At 37.1% G+C, this 18,589-nt stretch overlaps 1 protein-coding gene across 1 annotated transcript in view; it reads right to left on the minus strand.

The window, feature by feature from the left end:
* The window catches only part of R3HCC1L (R3H domain and coiled-coil containing 1 like), a 92,104-nt gene continuing 73,515 nt past the window's right edge, over window positions 1-18,589 (minus strand). Inside the window, exons 4-8 of the mRNA XM_059899269.1 lie at window positions 16,611-16,786; window positions 10,301-10,371; window positions 9,322-9,417; window positions 8,676-8,816; window positions 1-807 (exon numbers count right to left, since the gene is read on the minus strand). Of these exons, the coding sequence (XP_059755252.1) occupies window positions 740-807; window positions 8,676-8,816; window positions 9,322-9,417; window positions 10,301-10,371; window positions 16,611-16,786 (552 nt within the window). The 3' untranslated portion in view covers window positions 1-739. The remainder of the gene's footprint in view (window positions 808-8,675; window positions 8,817-9,321; window positions 9,418-10,300; window positions 10,372-16,610; window positions 16,787-18,589) is intronic.

Here is an 18,589-nt window from a genome sequence, read left to right on the forward strand (position 1 = left end):
TATGTCATAAAATGGGCTTTAATGTCTTTCTCTTACAACATGATAGTACTGCTTAAACTGGAACTGGCACACAGCTCCCAACACCGGCTTCCTATAAGGAATGAAGCGGGCACGCCCCTGGCTGCCATGCAGCTGGAGCAGCCCCGGGCACTCCGCTCAGTACAAGCTCTGGAGTCCCAATACCTACACCTGCTGCAGTTCCCCAACTTTGGGGTTCTGGAACCGGCAGTGTAGATTCTGGGAATACCAAGTACACCAGATACCGTTCCAGCTCCTTGTACTAACAGCTCCCTCCCCTCTGACCGCCCACTTCACCCGCTCCCTGCAATATTGCTGTTCTCAGCTTTGTGAGGTACTAAGGAACACCCTGCCTTGCGGTGCCTTAATCTCCCATCATCACAGGTTTGAATCCTCTGTTTTGCATTTGCTTAAAACATCTTGGAAGTGTGACTTGCCCTGTCCAGAGGACTCTTGGAAGTCACATCTTCCAAGTTTCTTCCTAGCTGATGGCTTCCTTCCACGTCCAACACAGTTAAGGCAGTTCCAAAGAACTGCATTTAGGAGTGAAGACAAACAGGAGTCTATCTTCTTCCTATACCTAGTCAGCCCTTGTCTTGATTGCTTATCTCTTTCTTTCATTAACATGCACATCTGCATGTACACAGAGCTCTGGAAAAATCCTCTGAAGACTGGAAATATTTTCTCAATTCCTGGAATTATCCCTGTCATCAAGTGATGTTCAAACTGCAGACTGGTCTCTGCCTTCCCAGATGTCTTCCCGTTGCTTGGCTTCCAATTGTTTTCTCTCTGTAAATAAGGGCAGTGTTAAGATGGTAGTAAAACTTCACATAGCCAGTGACTTTCCCTTAATCTGAATTACAAGGCAAACTTTAATCATGAGACAGGTGAATTCCCTGGTTTTCTCTTACCTGATTCCAAGAGTTAATATTTTTAACTTTCCAAGTGTTTTGTAAGTGGGAACGTTTCTATTACTATATAATAAAAAGAGAAAGATCTGTGGCTAATAGAAATAAAAAGCATATGGAATAAGTCAGAACCGAGCAGGATCCAGATTTTTGTCTTGCTGATAATATATTTATTTTAATTCTCTTTCTAAACTGTGTTAGTGCTTCAGTAAAATTGCCCATTATTCCCAGTCTACTGATCTATATAAATATTTCAATAGGCATCAAGAATATGTTTCAATATTTTTCTTCTACTTTCTTGCTCAAATGGAAATAGTAGCCACTGGGCTTTAGTCATATCTCTCTACTACAATTCTACAAAAAAAAAAAGCAAAAAAAAATTTCACAGAAAAATCAAATTTCAATATTTTCAGAGCACTTTCAGGAGTCAGAAATCTTCTGGAATACCAATTCCAACATGGAAAAATGACCACATATAATGGAGGGAAACTAAGAACTATTTCTAAAAACAAAAAATGCACAAATCTGGGCAATCCATCTTCAAATTTTAACACAGAAGCTTAGTTTCCATTTAACACTTTCACCAATACGTGAGACAATAAAGACCATACACGGTTTGGTGACCCAAGTACTTCACTAGGTGCCACAATACCAGTTCTAATTTCATGGCTAGTCAGTCATTGATCTTGACACCATAAAATGTAGATGATTAAGCCTAAGTGCTTCTTTCCAAGGGCAATTATTTCAGACTAAAAGATTTTGCAAGTCATGAACCAGGGGGATTACAGAAATCAAGGTGAGTTTAGAGTTAATTCTTGCTATTCTGACATATCTTTCCAAATCAGCAGAATCCCTTATGAAATTCCTGTACTATATTTGACTCAACTTTAAGGGCAAAGAACTTGATAAGGAAGCTAACTGGCACTTGGAAATGTGAGAAAGAGAAATTTGCTGCTATTTGGGCACCATCTTGTGGCATTATCTGAAAATAGCAGCAAAGTTACAAGAGGCAAAAAATGGGGGTCAGTAAATTCCAAACTGAAGGCTCAGTGTCATGTGACTCAGCTTTAAGGCAGGCTTAAATTGGGTGGGGATTCTCCAGGGAGATAGCACAAAGGATAACTGGCTTGTCTAAAGGATTCTGGGATTTCTTAGGAAGGCTGACAGTGGTTCTGATTCTCACAAACAGAGAAAAGTTAGGAGAGGATCTAAAGGCAAAGGCAACCTTGGATGAAAACAATCAAAAAGCGGTTCTGGGTTCCAAGAAAAAGTGAAGAAACTAGAAAAGTGAATTATTAGAACTCAGATTTTTCAATAAACTCAGAAACTTAAACCAGAAAGGCAATTTGGAAAGCTTTAGGAAAAGAAATCCAGGAGCAGTAGAAAAACAGAATGACTGGTCCATAATCCATGATTTCAAAATCGAAGTAGCACTGAAAAAAAAGTCTTTTGGTTTTTAAAAAGTCTGGGGTCAAAGCTCCTTTGGTGGTAAATATAACCTGAAAGGACATAAGGCCACAGAAATATTAATGCTAATGTGTTCGATTTTGGTGTTACGAAACATGTATTAACATATTATCTTTCTAAAATTGGAAAAGTTTAGAATTCTGAAACGTTTCCTACCCTAATGCTTTCCAACAAAAGACTGTAGATCTGTATTACCAAATATATGTAAATATAAGAGGAAATTCTGGTGGTAAACCATATGATAAAGTCAGCAAGAATAGGGAGACAAACTGAGAAGCACAAAGAAATAGTGAAAATGTGAGGCTTAACTTTATAAATATAGAACATGAACAGAATACAGAAATACAGGTTAGGATGAGACCTAAAAATATTTTCTTCATTTTAAAGAAAAAAATGGAAGCTTGGAGGTGTTAAGTAACTTGCCTAAGATTACATAATCAGTGAAAACCTGAAGCTGGAACCCAGGTCCTTAATTCTTAAATCAGCATACTTTCTACTGTCCTGACCTCTGAAGAGAGGATCTGAAAATATTTACACAGAAAAGGAACAAATGTGGGGGAAAAAAATGTATTCTGCGAAAGATAAAGAATAAACAGGTTGCCCCTTTATCAAAGAGAAAAGAAAAGTAGGTAATAGCTGATAGACTGTATTTAAAAAGCTCCTATTAACTTTAACTCCACCAATTAAAAAAAGTAAACTAAGAGAAAGCCCAACAGCAGCCATGAGGGCAAGGAACTAAAGAAGAATATAGTGTTAGCATGAAATGATTAACCTAAAGCACTAACATAAGCTGGCCCTGAAGACTTATATTTCTCAGTATAATAAATAAATTGGCAGAAATGATTACATTAAATGAGTTGACTTCTCACTGAGGGAACAGAAAGTGCTAAAGATGAAAACGGGGCCAGTTTGGTGTCATGTTTAAAAAAATAAAGAAAAGGAATGGAAATTAAAACCTTCAAAATTTACTTCTACACCTAAGAAAATAATGAAGAAAAATCATCACGAAATCCACTTGTAGCCACCTACAGACTAATAATCAACCTGAAGACTTGAAGTACAAGTCTGGTCAAACTAATCTAATTGCCTTCTTTTATGGATTGACAGATCTGGTAGATCAAGGAGAGGTAACATAAATAACCTCTTCATTTTAGCAAGTTTTAGATTTCAGGCTTACCAAGTATGTATTAATCATTAATATACTGGGAAAAAATAGAGTCTGGCTCACATAAGTGTTAAGGGAGCATTTAACTCTAGAGGGTGGAATGATTATCAATGTATTAAGTATAACACGTGTTATTTACTTAGCAATAACTGGTGAAATGGTCAGTCAAGTCCATAAACATTTTCATCTCTGATCTAGGCCAGAGATGTAAGTTTACTAAACAGCAGGTGACACCAAAAATATGGATAAATACTGCAACCCACAGAAAAAGGTCAGATTAAAATGAAAGGAAATGTGGTTAGAAATGAAGGGAACTTCACGTCCGGGGAGAAAAGACACCAAGAAAATGCCGTAAGACCTAGATTATGAGTTCACTGTCACTGAGTCATGTTCTTGAAGGCAGAATAATGGAATTCCTAAAAAGGATTTCAGAAGGCAGCTGACTGTGATTAAATTTTTATTACAGTTGACTAAGTATCCTATAGAGATGATTTTACTTTTAAGTTCTCAGTGATTTCATTAATCAAACTAAGGGATCAAATTATTGTTTACTTAACTCTGCCTCTCAGGCCTATGACCCAAAAGATGGCCTTTTAGAACCAGCCAATTAATCATATACCCCCCAAGAATAAAATGGAACAAAGTTATGAAATAAAATTATGGCAGGCTTTGAAAATGAGTGTAGCTTATTCTGAAAACTTTGATTCCAACTTTAGGTGGGAATCAAATGTTCTGATAAGTGGAACATGCGGAAATTTTACACGTATTCCTGAGTTTGGTCTTTAAAATGTGGTTTTATCATTTAGTGTGACTCCTTGGTTTAAAACGTGATTAAGTCAAATACAAAGTACTCAAGGACGATCTATGTTTTCATTTCCCACTCTTAGTATAGTTCTAATCTGTCATGCGTTCTGCTAGACTAAAAGATCTATCTGTTCCTCACACTCAGAGACTTGTGACTAAAGCTCTTATCTTCCAGATATATAAAATATGATTTGCTTAAAATGATTTGAGTACTTCCTTTTTCTTGATTCTCCCCAGAGTAACTTTAATTTCTTAATCTCCTTTTTAAGGATTAAGACAAAGACTTCTCAATAAAAGGGTAAGAAGACCAAAGTAGGGTAAAGGAAGTTATCAGGAAAGTATTTATACCTCAAAATCCCAAATTCCAAATTCATTAATTAGAAGGGTTCCATATGCAATGTTCAACTCTGGATTTTATAAAGAAAATCATGGAGGACTTGAAAGGGTTCAGAGTAGAATCATGAGTGAAATAAGACTTATGAAGAAAAATTAAAGTAACAAATGTCATTCATGTATTCAGTCAATGAATATGCACACTGAGTATCTCTTTATGAACTAGGCACTGTGCCAGACAGCAGAACTCTTGAAGTGGGAAAAAGAAAGGCTAGGAAATTATTCTATAGTATTATTAATAAAAGCAGCTATATCAGGATGGCACAAAGATTTTGATTTCTATTTCTATGCTAATTCTGGTCTATTGGCTATGGTCAAGTCAAAACTCACCAAGAAAGAGTGTCATGACTGATTAGCACAGTCTGCCATGGATAATGAATGGGGAGCAACAGTACATAGTACACAGTTGTCATTACTGGCTTATATTATTATAATGAATACTAATTTCCCAAAAGTCACATAGATAATAGTATTCTAAATACATAAAGCACCTTTCTAAACATTTTTATACATGTTAACTTATGTTGCTCAAAAAATTCTCCATGGTTAGGTAAGTCAGGCATTGCTTTCACTTTGTTGGAAACTGGGGCACAGAGAGGTATAAGAAACTTGCCCATGGCCACATAGCTAGTTAATGGCAAAAACCCTATTATAGCCCAGATCCTCTCACTCCTAAATGATCTGCCCTGATCTTTACAGTTAAAGGCTGTTAGAACAGAACGGTGTCCAGATGTTCCTGATTTCTACTAAATAAAAAAGAAGAGGAAACTGTTTTAAACTATTGTACAGATTTAAGTTAGACCTATGGAAGAATTTTCTGACAGTAAAAGCTCTAACCATTGGAACAGATAACTAAAAAGAAGCCTGTCATATTTTATTTTCTGAAGACCTTAAAATTTTTTTCTTTTGGAAAAAAATGTTAATTACCCCAAAACTCCTTCAAATGGGATTACAGTATTATAAAAGGAACATGGATTTTAATTAGAGAGGCCTAGGTTCAAATGTCTCCTTTCAATTTACCAGCTGGGTGACCTTAGGCCAGCTACTTCACCTCTCTGGGCCAGCTCTAAACTGGAGATAATACCACCCCCATCCAGAGTTATCGTAACATGTTATATTGCCAGGAATTTCCTTCCAATCCTTTTAATTGCAAAAACCTTTATGTGGCTTTTAATCTTAAAATCTTCAGAACTGAAGAGAGAGGAGAAACAACTGCTTAAAATATCAGGTTCGGGGCTTCCCTGGTGGCGCAGTGGTTTAGGATCTGCCTGCCGATGCAGGGAACACGGGTTCGAGCCCTGGTCTGGGAAGATCCCACATGCCGCGGAGCAACTGGGCCCATGAGCCACAACTACTGAGCCTGCGCGACTGGAGCCTGTGCTCCGCAACAAGAGAGGCCGCGATAGTGAGAGGCCCGCGCACCGCGATGAAGAGCGGCCCCGCTTGCCGCAACTAGAGAAAGCCCTCACACAGAAACAAAGACCCAACACAGCCATAAATAAATAAATAAATAAATAAAAATTAAAAGTCACATTGTTCTAAAAAAAAAAAAAAAAATCAGGTTCATATTTTCTTTCTTACTCAAGGCAGATATCCCCACCAGACTGCAAGTCTTAAGGAGAGGAACAACATCTTGCCGTTTCTCTAACTTTCCTAATTAGGGAGCACAATGCCTTGCACAGGGTAGGTACACAGTGAATTCCAAATGTAGTTGATATTGTATCACAGGCAATTGAAAATAAAAAGAGTAATGACAAGAAAAAAGTATGCACTGGCATCTGTGCTGGACTCACCATAAGACGATACTGCTACTACTACTAAAACAGCAGCAGCTCATACGTACCACACACTCACTACAGGCCTAGAGAAACAGGAGGGAGAGTGCTCCCATGGGTTTTAAAGATGACTAAGTATCTTTTGTGGGTTATCTCACTTGATTTCCATGTTATGGATGAGGAAACAGAGGCCTCCAGAGAGTAAGTAATTTGCTTAAGGTGACATAGCCAGTAAATGGCAGAGCTTAGATGTAGACCCAGGCAGTCTGATTCCAGAGTTTATAATGTTATTTCATATGCTGTACTGACCCCTTTCCCTCCAGTGGAAGAACTGGAACAGAAGTATCTGTTCTGTTTAATACCTAAACAGTACTTTTAATTTCCACAGAAAAAAATCTTTAAGTGAGAAGTCTTGGGCTCCATGCAGGCAATTACAAGAGTATATATATGCTCAATGCATAAAGAAGCCAGAAAGCTATATCAGGAATTTTCCATACACATTTTCTCAGATATAAAGAATGGGAGAGTTCTGAGACATAATAAAGGAAGAGTCCTCTATAACCTGTATAGATTCAGGACCAATGGATAGGAGAAACTTACCACCGTGGGTCTCTATTCACAACTAAACGCCTTCTTTAAAAAAGTAAGTAACAGGGTACCCACTGAGCCAACAGCCTCATTTTAATTTCATCACTGAAATGTCCTTTGTATAGCTGAGCATTTAAAACAAATTCAAGTGGAACAGTATGCTGATGTGCCTACAGAGAAACAGAGGGCGATACTCAGGTGACAGCCATACAAAACTATTATTGCAGTACCTGTAGAAATACGGGTGATATTACACGCATAGGGAAGCAGGATACATTGCAAAAAGAATCACATCTCCTTTTATAGATACCATTGTTATTACCCTCTATTGATTTTCTGAGATAACTGTGGTTATCACAGAGAAATCATCTTCCTCAGAGATAACCAATTAATAAAGGGTTAAGGACACTGCACATTCTACTTTAATCTAGCTCTGACAGTGCCATATATAAAAACCAGACGAATCCTCCCCTGTTTCTATAGTCTGTAGGAAGCCTTTGAGTCAAGAATGCATGGAAAAAATCAAAACTGCCTCATTATAATCATTAAGGTTTCAAAAATTAGTTGGGTTCAACTCTGAAACTCTAGCACCTGCCATGACACACTCTGTCACTGGTTATCTGGCCAGTGCAGCTGAGAGTCTGCAAGCTGCCTGCTATCAACAAAGCAGAGTGGACAGGAAGTATTAATGGCCTTGTTAGACCGGCAATAAACAAGGAGTTTGAAACTTCCATTCGTTTAATGGAAAAATGAAGTTACTTTTCGGTAAGTGGAATTTTCAGAATAAATTGCCTTCACAGATTCCACAGATGGAGGGCTAAGGCAATCAGACTGTCTAAAGCCTGAAGGTTGACAAAAAGCACTTAAGTGCTAACCAGAGTCCCAAACCTTTACGTACAAGTCAACAGCCTATAAAGGGGAGACAGATTTAACCTCAACTACAAACTATAGGGAAAGAAAAACCCTGCTTGTGGATCAGTTGAAATATTCTGAGGACTCTTAAGTACTGGAAAATAATCAGAAGATTAGGCTAACCTAGATGTGCTCTAATGGAGCCACTCAGGACTGTCTTTAAAGAAAAAATTACCTTCTACAGTTATTATCATCAATGTCAGATGCTGGCTTTTCCTTAATTTGTCTTCTATCTAAGATCTAAACCATTTGATAATATCATGGCAATCATGGCCCAGTAAAACCACAGCAAATAATGTTTTCTGCCTGGGAGACTATTATGTCTTCATAGGAATATTTTTCTGAGAGTCGGGAGCAAGAACTATAGAAACAGCCATGGATAAGCTGAAAGGACTGAACCTATCTCTTGGAAAACAACAGTAGGAACATGGATTAGGATGCCTTGGTGTGTGGAACAGGCAGACAAATTCTAAAATGTCTTCCTCCTAAATATAAGGCATGAAAACAATTTCAATATATGTAGGAGGCTTCTAGGAAATGGAAATGCCAAAATGGAATGGGCTTCATTCTTTTTTTTTTTTTAAACACATGCCTTATAGTGAGCTCTAAAGGGACTAAAGAAGAACACCATCAACTTCAACTCACCACGGGCTTCTTGCAGTTTCTTAAGTTCTGCTTCCCGTTCGGTTTTGCTCTGCTTACTTCGAACCCCAAGGGCACTGATGACTAACCTTCTGGCTAGGGCTGCTGAAGTCTCAGGACGCTCCTTTGCTGGCTGGAGAAACTCTGAATGGGAGAAAGGGAGGGAGTAGGAGGGAGTAAGGAAGAGAAAGCACTCTAGCTCCAAGTGATTTAACTCAGTAATTAACATACCAAATAGACTAACAAGGGCTGCATCAGCAGTAATTAATACAAGCCTGATAGATGAAGAGCAGAGGAAATTAACATGGCAAAGCACAAACAACCCTGCCTTCATTATCTGTATTAACACAATTTCTTACAGTGACTCTATCAAACAGCTAAACACTGAGGTAAACTAGATAAGGATGTCATCAGAAAATGGTTGCTGCATTGCTTGCAGTTAGTATCTCCCACTCTCTCCAAGTGGCTACTCCAGTGCTATATTTCCAACACAGCCTTTTCTATTTTCTTTTTTCCTTCAAATAATATTTCCTTTAACACTAAAAATAAAAGTGATATGTCCTTAGAACTCTGGATGCTATACAAGTGCTGGAAAAAACAATATCACCACTATCAACAAGAAAAAGCTCCTGAGATTATATAGGCTTACCAGCATAAGCTCTAGCTTTGGCCTTGGCTGCTCTCGTGGCCTGCGACAAGGGCCGGATCTTCACCATGGTATGTTTACTACCCAGAGCATCACGAGCTGTAAAGAGAATAAATATAAAGAAGTAGAAGACATGAAGAAGAGTGATGCAAAAATTTAAGGCTAGTTCTTAGAAAGTATTTCCTAGATGTTATGCTTTATTTTTCATCATGAGCAAAAGAAATGGTAAGCTCTAGAAAATCCGTAAGGAACAAAATGGCAGTGATTATTTTAGAACAGGGATCAGTAAACTATAGCTTTGTGACCAAATCCAGCAAACCACCTGTTTTTGTAAAGTTTTACTGAAACAGAGCCATGCTCATTCATTTGCATACTGTCTAGGGATGCTTTCTGGCTACAACACAAGAGTTAAGTAGTGACAGAAACCTTATACCCTAAAATATCTACTATCTGGCTCTTTATAGAATAAGTTTGCAGACCCCTATTTTAGGTGATTCAGACAGGAATCAACATCTCTAATTTCTTTGAATGCCTCTGCATCAGATCTATCATGAGGCCAATGATATAAGTGAAAAGGCCAAATCATATATTCAGAAAGTAGGTATTACAAATGCTCACTGGACAGGTTAAAGGGCTACTGCAAATTCATTTGTCGGGGAGGGGGGTAGAATCAAAAATATTTTAAGATTTAGTCATACTGGCTTCTTAAATCTTTACCTATAATCTGTTTATGCACTATCATAACTGACAGCTATGCAGCAAATAACCTTGGAAGGAGTTCTCTCTCCAAATACCACTGGATTAGGATAAAAAGGGAGAGGGGGAGCAAATGGGTACCAAAGTAACATGCCTCAAAAACCTCTACCTGCCAATTATCTGTACTGACTGAATAAACTGTCAGGTGGCTGGAACAGAAAGCAAATAAGGACAAGTAGTAGGAGAAAACAGACAACAAGCACATTGAAATCCATTGGGTGAATACCTGTAATCGGACTGGAGAATACTCCTAGGGCGTGTGTATCATCCACCCATTTAATATCAAATCCTTTCTTTCTGCAACAAAAGAACAGAATTTTATTCCTTAAAATAAAATTTACTTTTCAAAAACATCTTTCAAATAGAGTCTCATAAAGCATTTCATGATGAGATAGAAACACTCAACAAGCACACATGTGGAATGGGGATAATGACACACAAAACGGCTTGGGGTACAGAAGAAGCCACTGAGTTTTAAAAGCAATAATACCATCATAAAGAACTACCTGGGAGCATTTTACATTGTCAGCCAGTTTATAGACATCAACTAATTAATCCTCACATGTTCCCTGGGGAGGTAAAGTACTTATCACACTTTTTACAAGGGATGTTTTTAGGGGACTGGAGCTAGAAGAGGTGGAACGAGGAAGCATGGGAGGGGCAGAAGATTATTAGAGGAGGAGGTAGGCAGGGAAGGTCACCTGGATTTAATGCAAATGTAGGCTCAAGGACAGAGACAAGAGACAGAGAGGAAGAGGGAGACAGGTCATTCAAAGCAAAATCAATCAATCAATCAAATAAGGGAGAAAAGGGACAACTCTAATCAGAGAGGCTGACCTATTCTTTCTTTCCAGTTGTAGAAGTGAAGTAAGAAAGGGAAACTCAGGTTCTGCCACCTTCAGACCATGGGCAGGTTTAATCTCTCTGTAAGCTAGGTCTGCTCATCTGTAGAAATGGGTACAGTTCCTTCATAACAGAGTTGCTGCGAAAACGGAAGTGAGATCATCCATGACAAGGCAAAGGGCATGGTGTTGAGCACTTAGTGGACATCTAATAAATGAATGGTGCCCATTATTTTTTATTATTAATAGCAATATTCATCAGGAAGATGATTAATATTGATGAAGATGTGATTAAAATATGAAGTTGACTCTGGTGTTTGACTCAACAGGCATTATTATTATATGCTTTTGCACCATGACCTTTTCTTTTTTTTATAAAGCACTATAAAGAAAAAAAAAAAGGCAACTGCTAAAATATCTTCCCTCTTTAACAACTAGTCAAGAAAAAATTTCCTTTGAAGGAAAAAGGAATAAAGAGGCTTTGAAGGTTAGTTAGACAATTTCCTGAATGTAAGGGTCAGTTTGACCATGGCATAAAATGACCACAGGGGTTGAAGACTATGAGAAAGTTCAACAGTGGAAGTCTATATTATAAGACAGTTGACAAAAGACAGAGAAAAACTTAGATGGGCTCTGGAGGGCCTTTTAGACTTCAGAATTTCATAACCCTTTAAAATGCTTCCCCCTTTTGAGAATGTTTTCCTGTTTCATAGAAAAATGATCTGCAGGTAAGATTAGGAAGAAACAAAGCAAGGGAAGTTAATAATTCTTAAGAAATAACTGATCTTCAGGAAATTCCAGACATTAACAAAATCAATCCTTGGTCTTAAAAAATCATCATTATTAGTGACAACCTAAGGTAGTTCTAATTTTGGATTTAATCTCATTGACTGCTTTTTAAAAATCTATTATGCACTTTATCTGGAACAGACCCTGATACTGGGTCTTAACATAATTGTAATGAATTAGACTGACTGATCTACACTATATGTTTAGTGTAAGATCTATGGCAGAGAGTGTTAACTGTCCTCCATGATCTAGTCACTCCTCCTCTCTTTTAGTTACTTAACTGATAAGTGCTGCCCCTGTCCCCTCAACCAACAAAATTTAAGTGAGATACCTGGGTGCTAGTTTTGCCTGTTCTAGAGCTTTACAGAAAAACAGGGTGCTTGTTTTTGTACATAAAGTTTCAATGAATACAGCCACACTCATTGTCTGTAGCCACACCTATTGTCTATGGCTACTTTTGTGCAACGATGGCAGAGTTGCCTAAAATAATTACTATCTAACCCTTAAGGAAAAGTTGGGAGCTATACTCTAATTCAAGATGTACATGAATTGAATTTTAAGTTTAAATTTGTATGTCAGACAATAGACCTGGTTCATTGTTAGACCTGGTTCATTGTTAATGTCAGGATTGGAGCATTAAAGTATAATCCCTTCTTGGTAATGACTTTCTTCCAGACCCTGAAAATCTTTTTCTTAATAACTTATTTTCGGGATTATTTCTTTATTCCTGAAGCTTATTTTTTCTTATAAGCTAAAGATACAGAGGTATACTTCTGACTCTTTTACCTTCTCATACATATGTATGAATTATATACATATATAAGAGGTAGTGCAATTATTCTCAAACCCACTTATATCAGTTTTAATTTATATTTTCACTACATAATTTAATTTATTAAATAAAATTAAAACGATGAAATATGAGTGTGAAAAAGAAAAGTTGTGTCTATGGTTTGGAAGACTAGAGAAAGATAAAGTCACTAAAAAAACCCAAACAGCTATTATTAATTATGTTTGGGCAAAAGAGCTTAAAAAAAAAAGAGAGAGAGAGAGAGGGAATTCCCCGGTGGTCCAGTGGTTAGGACTTGGCACTTTCACTGCTGTGGCCTGGGTTCAATCCCTGGTCAGGGAACTAAGACCCTGGAAGCCACGCGGTGCAACCAACAAAAATTTTAAAAAGAGAGAGAGAGAGAGAAAACATTTTAACCTATAAGGAATTTGCACTCAGGTGACTCTGAAGGGACATTAAAGTTCTTGCTGGAAGTCACAGGTGATATCAGGGTGACATATAAGAACTCAATAGAAGATAGTCTGCCATCAACATACTAGTTACTTAAAAAAAAAAGGCCTTGGCACCACATCAAAGACTGGCAAGTAAATGGACATTTATATGTACTGTTAAAATAAACTGGTTGAGACATATAACAATCATTTTTTATCATTCTCTACTTGACTATTTCTATCTCGGTGGTCAGAATAACCTCAAATCAATCATTTAATTTACAGCTCTTTTGGACTGTTAGGGCCCTTGGTGCCTGGCAGAAGAAAACACATATCCTCTCAGGAGATACCCTCTTCTTTTACTGTAAGCCTCAATTCCCATAAGTAAAATTCCAAAGGAAATGGTCAGCTGTACAGATTTTTAAAAAAGTAACTAAACCTCCAAAAAAGAAGCAAGGCACTATGAGTGAGAATTTGCAGAAAGAGAATTAAAAGGACTTCAGGTAAAGAAATTACCAGACATAGACTATAGAAGGTCTATGTTCAATATACTTCTTGAAAATATTTGGAGAAAAAAAAGAAACTAATGACCATGCAGATTTAAAAAATAGAGAACTTTGAAAAATGAGAAACATAAAATGAAATTTAAAAATTCAATGGACAGATTTAACAGCAAATTAAACACAGCTGAAGAAATCAGAAAGTGGAAATTAGAGCTAAAAAAATTACTCAGCATGTAATGGAGACAAAGAAATGGAAAATATGAAAGAGATAACATGAGGATTAAGTGAGAAGGTTTAATCTACTTTTAACTGGCATTTTAGAGAATATAAAAGAGACTAGTACAGAGGCAATATTTGAAGAGAGAATGTCTAGTGTTCTCCAAAACCAATGAAAAATACTAGCTCAATAATAATAATAACAAAAGAAACACAAAGCCACATCATACTGAAAATGCACAATACCAAAGACAAAGAGAAAACATTAAGAGCACCCAAAGAGAAAAGAGAGATTACTCTCAGAAGCAATAGTTAAGACTTTCAGCTGGCCTCTCATCCTACACTAAGAAAGCCAGGAGAAAGCAGAATAAAATCTTCAAGTTTCTGAGAAAAACAACTACCAACCTAGGATTCTCTACCCAGCAAAAATGTCTTTCAAGAATGAAGTTCGGGGCTTCCCTGGTGGCGCAGTGGTTGAGAGTCTGCCTGCTAATGCAGGGGACACGGGTTCGAGCCCTGGTCTGGGAAGATCCCACATGCCACGGAGCAACTAGGCCCGTGAGTCACAACTGCTGAGCCTGCACGTCTGGAGCCTGTGCTCCGCAGCGGGGGAGGCCGCGATAGTGGGAGGCCCATGCACCGCGATGAAGAGTGGCCCCCGCGTGCCGCAGCTAGAGAAAGCCCTCGCACAGAAACGAAGACCCAACATAGCAATCAATCAATCAATCAAAAAAAAAAAAAAAAGAATGAAGTTGATCAAAATGGATTAAAGACCTAAATGTAAGGCCAGACACTATCAAACTCTTAGAGGAAAACATAGGAGGCAGAACACTGTATGACATAAATCACAGCAAGATCCTTTTTGACCCAGCTCCTAGAGAAATGGAAATAAAAACAAAAATAAACAAATGGGACCTAATGAAACTTAAAAGCTTTTGCACAGCAAAGGAAACCATAAACAAGACCAAAAGACAACCCTCAGAATGGGAGAAAATATTTGCAAATGAAGCAACTGACAAAGGATTAATCTCCAAGATTTACAAGCAGCTCATGCAGCTCAATAACAAAAAAACAAACAACCCAATCCAAAAATGGGCAGAAGACCTAAACAGACATTTCTCCAAAGAAGATATACAGATTGCCAACAAACACATGAAAAGAATGCTCAACATCATTAATCATTAGAGAAATGCAAATGAAAACTACAATGAGATATCATCTCACACCGGTCAGAATGGCCAGCATTAAAAAATCTACAAACAATAAATGCTGGAGAGGGTGTGGAGAAAAGGGAACACTCTTGCACTGTTGGTGGGAATGTAAATTGATACAGCCACTATGGAGAACAGTATGGAGGTTCCTTAAAAAACTAAAAATAGAACTACCATACGACCCAGCAATTCCACTACTGGGCATATACCCTGAGAAAACCATAATTCAAAAAGAGTCATGTACCAAAATATTCATTGCAGCTCTATTTACAATAGCCAGGACATGGAAGCAACCTAAGTGTCCATCATTGGATGAATGGATAAAGAAGATGTGGCACATATATACAATGGAATATTACTCAGCCATAAAAAGAAACGAAATGGAGTTATTTGTAGTGAGGTGGATGGAGTTAGAGTCTGTCATACAGAATGAAGTAAGTCAGAAAGAGAAAAACAAATACAGTATGCTAACACATATATATGGAATCTAAGGAAAAAAAAAAAGGTCATGAAGAACCTAGAGGCAAGACGGGAATAAAGACACAGACCTACTAGAGAATGGACTTGAGGATATGGGGAGGGTGAAGGGTAAGCTGGGACAAAGTGAGACAGTGGCATGGACATATATACACTAACAAACGTAAAATAGATAGCTAGTGGGAAGCAGCCGCATAGCACAGGGAGATCAGCTCTGTGCTTTGTGACCACCTAGAGGGGTGGGATAGGGAGGGTGGGAGGGAGGGAGATGCAAGAGGGAAGAGATATGGGAACATATGTATATGTATAACTGATTCACTTTGTTATAAAGCAGAAACTAACACACCATTGTAAAGCAATTATACTCCAATAAAGATGTTAAAAAAAAAAAAAGAATGAAGTTGAAATAAAGCCATTAAGAAACAACAACGACGACGACGACAACAAAACCCAACTGAGTGTGTTACCAGCAGACTGTTACTAAATTAAATGCTAAAGAACATGTTTCATGCAGGAGGAAAAAGATTTCACATGAAAGATATAAGACGCAAGAAGGTATAAATGAAGAATACAGAAAGTGGATGAATCTGAATGCTGATAATATAAAACAATAATGTAACATCAAATGGAGTTTAAAAAGAAAAAAAGATTCAAAATACTAAATCACAATAGCATATTAGCTGGAGGTTGGGGTGACATTGGAATGGAATTGGGGAATGGAGTTTAAAACCCTTAGAATGTTTGGAAAGAGTGTAAAAATATTAACTTTAGCCATTGATAAATTAAGCAGGCATTTTATAATTTCTAAAGTAACCACCAAATAATAGAAATAGGATCATTTCCCAAAAATATGGAAGGAGAAAAAAATACCTCATCAATCCAAAAGAAGGCAAGAGAAAAGAGAAAAAGATGGGACAAGTAAACACACAAAAAAAGATGGCAGGCATACATCCAAATATATCAATAATTACAATAAATATAAATGGACTAAATGCACCATGAAGACAGATTCCAAAGTCATTATTGATGACATTCTTCTTAAATGCTAAAATGGGGTCTAGAAAGACTACTTAGCATTTTTTAAAGGAACCGAGAAGAAGAGTGGTTTGATACGGATTTCTAATGGACTTGGAAAAGACAATAAACAAACTTGATGCTAAAGTAAATGCCAAATAGAAACGGGAATAGAAAAACAAAAAAGATGATCTTTCAAAAGACACTTTAAGAAAACTTCATTCCACCTTCCCTAATATCCCCAATCATTTGCAAGTACTTACTGATAAGTGCAGAAAATCCGTAGGAGATCTTCAGTACGAAATTCTTGGGGGAAGTCATAAATTTCAATGACATGTGGGAATTCACAATCACTGAGGTCAATATCAGGAACTTCATGGTTGTAATAATCAAATATAGGTTCTTGGATGCTTTCTCTATTCTTCATATTCCCTGATAACTAGAGAGGAGGAAGCATATATGTGACTGTTACATCAAGCCAGAGCATTGTAAAATATCCTCCCATATATAAACAATCCTCTTTGTCTCCATGTTCCTATTCCTTAACCTTTATCATTTGTCTCTGTTCATGAACACAATAATGACTGGGCTCTATCACCCAGCTTATATTATACATGTGGAATACTTTGATTAATGTGGTGAGTTATAAACAACACATCTTAGAAAATGAATTTCAGAAAATAGCTGAAGAGATGAATTAATAACATTTGTTTTATTTGAGCTTATTGATCAGACCCATAGTTTCGTTTCTGAAAGTGAACAAAAACAAAATTTTTAAGAATAAAAACACTTTGTTAGTCTACCTTTCGTTGACAGTAGCTTACAAAGAAATTTGTTATAACAAATGTAAGTGGCACAAGTAATTATATTTAAGTTCCCTAGCATTAGAGCTACCTAAAGGAATTTCTACACAGCAGGTTAATACAGGAATTAATAGTAATGAAGAATACTTAAAATTCTACTATTCTAAGAAAAAACTGAAGGCTAATAACTATGTCATACGAGATGCAGGAGAATGGAAAAGGAAAAATGGAAAGTGGCAGCAAAGCCATGACAGTCATTTTGTCATTCACCTAGAGCCTAGTACTGACCACCCAGAGCCTTCAGACTCTAAAGTGTGTTCTCTCTGTTAATCAAAAGTCCAACTAGAGACCTTCAAACTTTCTCTCTTTCATACTGTGCCTCTTTTCCCATCAAATGAGAAAATGAGAATTTGCAATGTCAAGGATGTATCTCCTTTCCTTGGAGAAGTGAACACGGATTTAAGAATTTTATTTGGGAGGGAGTGAGGGAGGAAGGCGATTTAGGTAAAATCGACAAAAATGTCTATTTATTGCTGGGTCTCTAGTTCCTTTTCTCCACTAAGCTTCAGTTTTACATCTTAAAAAATGGGAATAATAACAGTACCAACACTTTATAGATAGGTGTGCAGATTAAATGAGATGATGCAGTAAGTGCTAGCACACTATGTGGCACCTAAGTAAGAATTCAATTTCAACCCAATTTAATTATATTTTAACTAGGTGTTAAATCTATTATAGGTCAAGCACCATGTTATTTCCATCCTGCTTAGGATGTAGAAATCAGGAAGAGAATATTCCTCACACCGTAACAATGAGAAAAGACCAACTGACCTGTAAAATCATAACTTTTCTTGAGTTTACCATACAGCTGAGTATGCAACACAGAGTACACAAGGAAATTGAAATCCACAGGATGACATGTCCCTCCAAAGAGAAACAGAATATATAAACTGTTTTGCCTCTGGCAGATCATGGGAAGAAGTGGCCACCACATGAGTGGGCAAGAAGATATCAGCTAAATGTTTAACAAATTCTTAAAAGCCTAGAGTGGACTGGTGTATCAGTTTAGAATAATTCAGAGCCCCAGAAAGGAGGGTAATCTGCAATTACTTGTAAGTCCATCCTTATGCCAGTGCCACACTTTCTTGATTACTGTTGTTTTATAAGTTTTGAAATCAGGAAGTTTGAGTCTTCCTATTATGTTCTTTTTTCAAAATCATTTTGGCTATTCTGAGTCCCTTGCATTTCCATATGAATTAGAGGATCATTTTGTCAATTTCTGCAAAAAAAACAGGACAGCTGGGATTGAGCTGGATGTGTTAATCACTTTGGGTAGTATCTTAACAATATTAAAGAAGATAAACATGGGATGTTTATTTAGGTCTTCTTTAATTTCTTTCAAAAATGTTTTGTAGTTTTCAGAGTACAAGTTTTATACT

This window comes from Balaenoptera ricei, chromosome 16 (genome assembly GCF_028023285.1).
Source record: "Balaenoptera ricei isolate mBalRic1 chromosome 16, mBalRic1.hap2, whole genome shotgun sequence".
Taxonomy (NCBI): Eukaryota; Metazoa; Chordata; class Mammalia; order Artiodactyla; family Balaenopteridae; genus Balaenoptera; species Balaenoptera ricei.